Here is an 8,789-nt window from a genome sequence, read left to right as displayed (position 1 = left end):
TTCTTTTAACCAAAGTATATATTTTCTCTCTACTCTCTCTTAATCAAAATATGTATTTTAATTATAAATAATTTTAATTAACCAATATGTTCTAATTGCGAAAAATATCTTCTTTTTTTTCTCTCCCACCAACTCAAAATCGAAAGATAGAGAATTGGTTCCCATCGACTGGTTGGAACCATTAATGTCGAAAGAAAAACACTTTGGCAACATTGATGGCGTCGTATTGGGTTGGGAGGTCATAAGCGGAAGTTGAAGGGATCGACAACCTCAAACAGCTGATGACATTTAAATCTGGAATAACCTAAGCATTTCAGAGATCCATAGATCCTTTATTTCTCTATTTCTCTCTCTTTGCCTCTTTTTCTTCCTCCTTAAGGTTGCCGTTGAGGGGAATCGAAAAGAAGATACGAGGAATAGGAGAAGAAGATGAAGAACCGTCGACCATCGCAGGCGGCAAAGAAAAAGGCGAACAATCCCAACAATGAAGAAGAAGATGCAAGAGTGGCCAGTTTTCTCTACCTTCCTACCTAACCAGCTGAATAACAAGTTCTTCAGCTTTTTTTATGTTTAATTTTTTGGTTTTTTATATTTATTTTTAATTTTACTTAATAATAATTTAATTTAGGTTACTTAGCTAGGTTTTAAGTGACGGAGTTAGTAATGAAGGGGTCTGAGTGCAATTTATTATTATTTTTTAATTTTGTTAACTTTCTATTTTTTGATGAATTTTTGTAAAAGAAAAAATTAACTTTTATATGGAAAGTTGCTCCTTTAATTTAAACTTGACAGTGTTATATAATTATGAAAGTTCAACTATGTATTCGATAAAGATAAAGTTCATTATATAATTGAATATGAGGTGAAGTTTAATTTTTTTTTTTTTTTGGGGGGGGGGGGGGGGGGGGGGGGGGGGGGGGTAATTTGGTCTTATTAATTTATGGAACTAATTTTATCTGTTTTGTAGTGGAAGAATAAAAAAATATATACAAATTGAATAAATACACGTATTCATTATATATAGATGAATATTCTTTATTTTTAATGAGAATAGAGATAGAGAATTAAGTATATTAGTTATTCAATGAATATGAATTGGATATAGCAAAAGAGATGCAGATGTAGAGAGATGGGAAGAGATCTATATAGTGATCAGTCTATTTATTGTCATTTCTATTCGAACCCTAATTAATCATTTAAGATGTCCTTATTGAGTCTGGTTATTAAATTAATCTTTCGAGTCGTCTATTATCACTTCTAATATTTGAACTCTAATTATTTAATTAAGATGTTCTTATTGACTAGTCTTGTTACTAAATTAAATTAATCTTTGGAATCTAGCTATATATATAGGACCCGATCTTATTAATTAGTTACTATTAGGAACAGAGATATTCTTTTCATACATGTAATTAAACAGCTTCAAATTGATAATACTGAACATACAAGTAAGGAAGAAGACAAATAATTATTAGTGTACGTAGTTGCATGTGCATGCATCAATTATATCTCAAGATAATTATATCCATATATATCCATCTTTGGAGGCTCCCTTAGCAAAGGCTAAGGCTTTGCCCTTGGCCCCCGATCTCTTCATGATCCTCAACCTCCTGCATGATTCACTGAACATCCTGCACAATATATACATGCATTAATATTATTAGATTTTTCGCCCACAAAATATTTCTTTCATCAAATATTAATTGTCTAGAGAATAAAATAACTTATATAAAAGGAAGGAGAAAATAAACAATTTGATTAATTCACGACACAAATGATCGAATATTTGGTTTCTTACTTAATTAGTTAAATAACCATTTAAACCCATAATACCAATTTAGGGCACGAACTAACATATATGTGTGAGAAAAATAGAACCCACCAATATGTGTTAAAACTAACTAAACCAACTTGTTGGTTAGTAGATATAGTTGTTAGCATAAAATTGTTATAACTATATAGCAGTTAGTAGGCAGGCCTCAATATATATATGCAGTGTGAGTGTACATACATGGTAAGAGGAACAATAATATTTCTTCTTCCAGCTGTTCTGTATACTTTTCTTGTGAAATTTCTCATGGTATCAGAGCGGAGATCCGTCCACTTCCGACACCTTGATTCGCCTTGATTCCGCTTCCTCTTTGGTTATCACAGGCACAAGAAGATCTTCAGATTTAATTTCTTCTCTATTGTTGTTGAAGTTGTGCGTTATTCTGCAAAAATGACTGATAACACAGAAAGGCACGAAGGAGTTATTGACAATCGAACCAATGTTCCGGTGATCGACAATGCGTTGTATCTGCACAGTGCAGATCATCCAGGTGTTCAGCTAGTTTCTTTCCCTCTAAATGACACAAATTATAGATCGTGGTCTAGGGCAATGCGAATAGCCCTAGGTGCCAAACATAAACTCGGATTCATCGATGGACGAATTCAAGCTCCAAATGAAGATGTAGAAATGTTCGAAGCCTGGAAGAGGTGCGATTATATGGTACAATCTTGGATTTTAAATGCTATTTCGAAGGATATGGTTGAATCTTTCCTGTATGCTACAACTACGAAGGAGCTCTGGGACGAGATAGCCGATAGATTTGGAGAAAGCAACGGTCCGTTGGTTTATCAACTCCAGCGACAGATTTCTTCTTTCTCACAAGATAATCTGTCTGTTTCGGCCTATTATACAAAGCTCAAGAAGTTGTGGGATGAGCTAGCAGTTCTGGATCCATTGCCGTTATGCATGTGTGGAGCAGCACATGCTATGGCGGATTTACTCAATCAAAGTAAGTTGATGCAATTTTTAATGGGACTTCATGATGGATATGACCAGGTTCGAAGCCAGATTCTCTTATTTGATCCACTACCTAGTGTTAATAAGGCCTATTCAATGGTCTTACGGGTGGAGTCACAGAGGCATGTTGCCTCCTCTTTTATTGAAGAAGGTGATGGTTCTGCCTTATTTGCTAGAAATACTGCTCCTATTACTAATAATCAGTCAAAGTGGGATCAAAAGAAAGGGAAAATGATGAAGAAACATTGTGTGTACTGTAAACGAGATGGACACACCAAGGAGCAGTGTTTTAAACTCATTGGTTATCCGGAGTGGTATAAGATCAACAGGGACAAGAAGGGGAATCACAGTGTAAATGCAGCTCAGGTGACTGCTAAACAAGAGGTTACACCCATTGATAATGGTGAGGAAGTTGAATCAGGAGCAGATCTGGTCAATTCTTTCCTCAGGCTTCTCAAGAATAGCAACTTGTCTATGGTGCCTAACAACACTCTCGGATGCGCTGGTAACGTTGTTTCTGGTAGTTTTTGTTCTTTTGGTTCTGCAATTAACGATTCTTGGATCTTGGATAGTGGTGCCACTGATCACATGTGCTGTCACAAATACTTGTTTGATTCCTTACACACCTTAGAACGTTCTGTCACAATCTCTTTGCCTAATGGAACCACTGCTTTAGTTAATCAAGTTGGTAACATTAGTATAAACCCGAATCTATTCTTCCGTGATGTTTTATACATCCCTACCTTTCATTTTAACCTGCTGTCAGTTAGCAAACTGTTGATTGATAGCAACTTACTTGTCCTATTGTTACCTGTTGGTTGCCTTGTCCAGGACCTGAAGACCCGTGAGGTTGTGGTAGTTGGGCAGTTAGAAGGAAGGCTGTACAAGCTGACAAGATCTAGTTTCCTCAAAGATAAGATTTCTACTTTTGTTTCCCATGTTCAACATTGTTGTCCTTCACTTGTTGATGTCCTTGTTCCTACTGGTTGTTCAGCTAATAAGAGGAATTTTTTGCACAAGTCTGTTATATCTACTGCATTTCATACACATGTCGATTACAGTGTATGGCATGCTAGATTAGGACATACTTCATCGGCTAAGATGTCTCATATTCATAGTCTTGAGCATCTGGAACCAACACAACAACCATGTATTGTTTGTCCTCTTGCTAAACAACCAAGACAATTTTTTCCGAACAGCGTTAGCCGTACAAAAAAACCTTTTGCTCTTATCCATGTGGATGTATGGGGACCTTATTCCACTGTGTCTATAAGTGGGGCTCAATATTTCCTTACTATTGTGGATGATTTTTCCCGAGCCACTTGGACTTTTATGATGCAACATAAGTCTCAAACCACTTTTGTTCTAATTCGTTTTCTTGCCTTGGTTCAAACGTAATTTCAGTCCCAAGTTCAAATAATCCGAACTGATAATGGTAGTGAATTCGTTAACCATGCCTGTAATCAATTGTTTGAAAATGCTGGTATAATTCATCAGCGTACATGTGCTTACACGCCACAACAAAATGGAGTGGTTGAGCGTAAGCATCGACATCTTCTTGACACTGCACGGGCACTCTTGCATCAGTCTCATGTTCCTAAGAATTTCTGGTCAGAATGTATACTTACATATTATCAATCGTTTACCTTCAGTTGTCTTGAATTGGAAAACCCCATATCAGTTGCTATATGATAAAATCCCAGACTATTCTCACATGCGTGTATTTGGGTGTCTTTGTTTTGCTACTAATGCCAAACCAAGAAAAGATAAATTTGAACCGCGAGCCATTCCATCCCTGTTCATTGGCTATTTTACGCAGCAAAAAGGATATAGGCTGTATAATCTCCAAACAAAGACCATATTTACTAATCGAGATGTTCAGTTTTTTGAAGCAGTATTTCCCTTCTTTCACGCAAATCATCCAGACAAGGTTTTTACTCATTCCATTCCAATTGTTCCTCTCTCACTTGATGCAGAATTTAATGTGCCCCATACAGCCACTTCCTTACCACCAATAGCATCACTTTCACCTACATCCTCCTTGCCTATCACAATATCTCCTGCTACTCTTCCTCATTCATCTTCTCCTTCTTTACGACGTAGCAATCGTGTTTGTCATAAACCCCCTTGGCTTCAGGATTTTGTCTGTTTTGCACAGCATCAAACTGCTCCAACTGCCCCTGCCTCATTCACTTCAGGTATCACCCTCACTTCACCTATTTCCTTTGCATTTTCCTCTTCTTATACTTCATTCATTAACAATGTAACACTTGTTTCTGAGCCGTCTACCTATGATCACGCTAAATCAGATCCAAATTGGGTTGATGCCATGAATAAAGAATTGCAGGCCTTAGAACAAAATCATACCTGGCAACTTACTAGTTTTCCTAAGGGCAAGAAAGCCATAGGCTCTAAGTGGGTTTATAAAATCAAGTATAAGCCTGACGGGACTATAGATCGTTACAAGGCCAGGCTAGTGGCCAAGGGTTATCTTCAGATTGAGGGCTTGGATTTCAAGGATTGTTTTTCCCCAGTTGCTAAGATGGCCACTGTTCGTTTTTTTATAGCGATAGCAACGTCTAAAAGGTGGCCAATACATCAACTAGACATTAACAATGCTTTCTTACATGGGTTCCTAGATGAAGAGGTTTACATGGTTCCACCCCTTGGTTATTCTAAGGCTTTACCTGGTCAAGTCTGCCTCTTACAGCGATCTCTTTATGGCCTTAAACAGGCGTCTCGTCAGTGGAATATTGAATTTTCATCTTTTCTTGTTAGTTTGGGCTTCGCACAGTTTTCTCATGATAATTGTCTCTTTACACAATCCACTCAAACATCCTTTTTGGCTCTTTTGGTGTACTTGGATGATGTTATTATCACTGGAGATAGTTCGGAGTTAATTCAGCAAGTAAAGAATCAGCTTGACCATAAATTTACTATTAAAGACCTTGGATTTCTTAAGTATTTTCTTGGCCTTGAAGTGGCTAGATCTTCTAGGGGCACGTTTATTTCTCAACATAAGTTCATTACAGACTTGGTGTCTGAGACAGGTTTGGATGCAGCAAAATCACCTTCTTTTCCTTTACCCAAAGGGTTACGTTTGCATCCTGATGAGGGGGTTATCCTGTCTGCTCCGGATCAGTATCGTCGTTTGCTTGGAAAACTCTTATATCTCAATCTAACGAGGCCTGATATTAGCTATGCTGTGCAGCACCTGAGTCAGTTTATGTCCAGTCCACGTCAGCCTCATCTTGATGCTGCCCTCCATGTGGTTCGTTACTTAAAAGGGACCGCTTCTACTAGTTTATACTACCCAGTTTCTAATGATCTGTCCCTTAGAGCATATTGTGATGCGGATTGGGCATCATGTGTTTCCACTTGTAGATCCCTTACAGGATATTGTATCTTTCTTGGGGATGCACTAGTGTCCTGGAAAACAAAGAAACAACCTACTGTTTCGCGCTCTTCAGCAGAGGCAGAGTATCGAAGTACGGGTACCACTGTTTGTGAGCTTCTTTGGCTTTCTTACCTACTACAAGACTTCCATATTTCGATATCTGGTCCTATTCCTCTTCATTGTGATAACCAGGCTGCCATTCACATCACAGAAAATCTCGTATTCCATGAACGGACTAAACATTTGGACATCGATTGTCATATTGTACGTGATCAGTACAAGCGGGGGTTTATTACACCTATTCATGTATCTTCAACTCAAATTGCAGATGTCCTCACTAAACCTCTCAGCTCCGCTCAACATTGGAGTCTTATTTCCAAGTTGGGACTGTTGAATTCTCAACTGTCTCCAACTTGCGGGGGGGTGTGTTAAAACTAACTAAATCAACTTGTTGGTTAGTAGATGTAGTTGTTAGCATAAAATTGTTATAACTATATAGCAGTTAGTAGGCAAGCCTCAATATATATATGCAGTGTGAGTGTACATACATGGTAAGAGGAACAATAATATTTCTTCTTCCAGCTGTTCTGTATACTTTTCTTGTGAAATTTCTCAATATGTCATCTTCAGGTAATTAATTGCTGACTAAAAATGACACTGATCGTGACCACTTATTTACAATATACGTACGTACAGTCTCTCGACTCAAATGAAATATTTTGTTATATCTCTAGCAATTATTATTGAAAATTTGGGTAAACATAAAGTTGGCCTTTTTATTTTTAAATATAATTTCTTGGGGGGATAAAACGTCGCACGCAGTCGCTAGCATGCATGTATTAGGTGTTGAAAAGGTTTTGTCTTTTTACTTTTCAGAACTGGGAAGTGTGGGCCAAAAGCCAGCCTGTTTCTCCGTGACGCTGATGACAAATTAACGAACGTAAATTGCTGCAGGCAGCTAGGTAGGGTTGATCTGATGAATTGAATCATTTAGCCATCCTCTTTTGCTGCATTCACTGTCTGTGCGGTTGCTTTCATGGCTGGCGTACTTGTAATAATTGAGAGAGAGAGAGAGAGAGAGAGATAAGCTTACTGCCATGGAACGTCGTCTTCTACAAGCATCCAGTCTCCATCTTTGTCTTCGTAGATGGCCACGTATTCGGAGCTGTCTCCTTCATCCCTCAACGCCTTCTCTGTCGACCCACGAGTTAATTACTTAATTACAAATAACCAGAAATAAACAAATTTGAATAGTAGGAAGAAGGTATGACTCACCAATTCCATGGCAACCGAAGAGCTTACCAAGAGCCATTGCGAGATCACAGTACCCTTTGTGGTTGCTCAGATCGATCTTCCGAAGAAAAGGAGCGCCGTCCGCGCTCACTTTTACGTAATGATGATTAGCCTTAGCCTTTCTGGTTTCGCCGCGGCCGCCGTTAAAACACTTCTTCCTCCTGTACGAGCACACCGGCGGCCACCCAACAGCTACTTCATCATTCTTCATCTCGCCGCCGGACACCCTCCTCTTCTTCTCGTTTTTCTCCACTTGGGCGCCGCCCGGCGGGCCAAGCCTGAGCTCTGTGAGATCCAGTCCAAGGCCTTGTTTCACCATTTCTATTATGAAATATGGTATATGATCAGTGCTTGATCTTCTGTTCGATAAATACACACACACACACACACACACACACACATATATATATATATAAGTGATGAAAAGGCAAGGTTTTGTTTTGTGCATGCTATTGTGGGAAGCTCCGAGAAGATGGTGGAACAATGGCGGGCAGGTCAACTAGGACTAAGTGGTCGGCCACATGAGATTGAGGTTCACAAACTTGGATCAGGTCCCTTTCTAATTTTATTAATTAATTTAATTACAAGAATACATACATATATATATAGTAGTTAATTAGTATACAATTGGAAATATAAATTATACATTTCCATGGCTTGCTTATCCCAAAAATACCCACTAAAGTAGTATATATGTAACTATAATTTTTTTTATGACTTAGGTTTCTAGCCTTGCCTGACTAATTTTAAGAGTGAGTGGTCTTCTCATCTGATTTATCTTCTAAATAAATTTAGATGTGATAACAGTTTATACATATTTAAAATAGATATTCAAAAAGTGAATGTCTCTTTGTCGATTTCTCTTTACATCATGTGGATGAAACTCTTCAAGGGGTGACAAGATCTCGCACTCATAAGAATTCGAATCTTTGATAGTGACTTTAATTTTTTAATACTTTACCATTGCGTCATAATTGTGAACACATAGGTAACTATAATTTACAAAGATGTTGGTTGGTTTACATATACCCAGCAGTTATTCTCTAGTATTGATACTAGTTGTATAAAATTAATTAGATTTTAATATGAAATAATTTACTTGGTAATTAATTAAGAACTTAGTTAATTTAACATGAGTAACTAATTAATTATTATTCATCCTTTCATAATATCTCACTACAATTAAACCTATAATTAATAGTTTTAAACATTGGGATTGTATATGGCAATGTGATCTCCCAAATTAATTAGTCATGGGAATATTAATTTACACAATATAAATAGCTAGGGAACTGATTTAATAACATTTTA

The 8,789-nt window shown here is 37.5% G+C and overlaps 1 protein-coding gene across 1 annotated transcript; it reads right to left on the bottom strand.

Annotated features, from left to right (window-relative positions):
* Positions 1-1,394: 1,394 nt before the first annotated feature.
* Positions 1,395-7,910, bottom strand: LOC127793853 (auxin-induced protein AUX22-like). The gene is made up of 3 exons (XM_052324607.1): positions 7,461-7,910; positions 7,279-7,378; positions 1,395-1,631 (listed from the first exon to the last, which is right to left on the bottom strand). The coding sequence occupies exons 1-3, from the start codon at positions 7,795-7,797 to the stop codon at positions 1,520-1,522; spliced, it is 549 nt and encodes a 182-aa protein (XP_052180567.1). The 5' UTR covers positions 7,798-7,910; the 3' UTR covers positions 1,395-1,519.
* Between the last annotated feature and the right edge of the window lie 879 nt (positions 7,911-8,789).

The sequence above is a fragment of the Diospyros lotus genome, chromosome 2 (genome assembly GCF_014633365.1).
Source record: "Diospyros lotus cultivar Yz01 chromosome 2, ASM1463336v1, whole genome shotgun sequence".
Lineage (NCBI taxonomy): Eukaryota > Viridiplantae > Streptophyta > Magnoliopsida > Ericales > Ebenaceae > Diospyros > Diospyros lotus.
The sequence above is the reverse complement of the archived record's forward strand: the minus strand, read 5'-3'. Positions and strand labels throughout refer to the sequence as shown.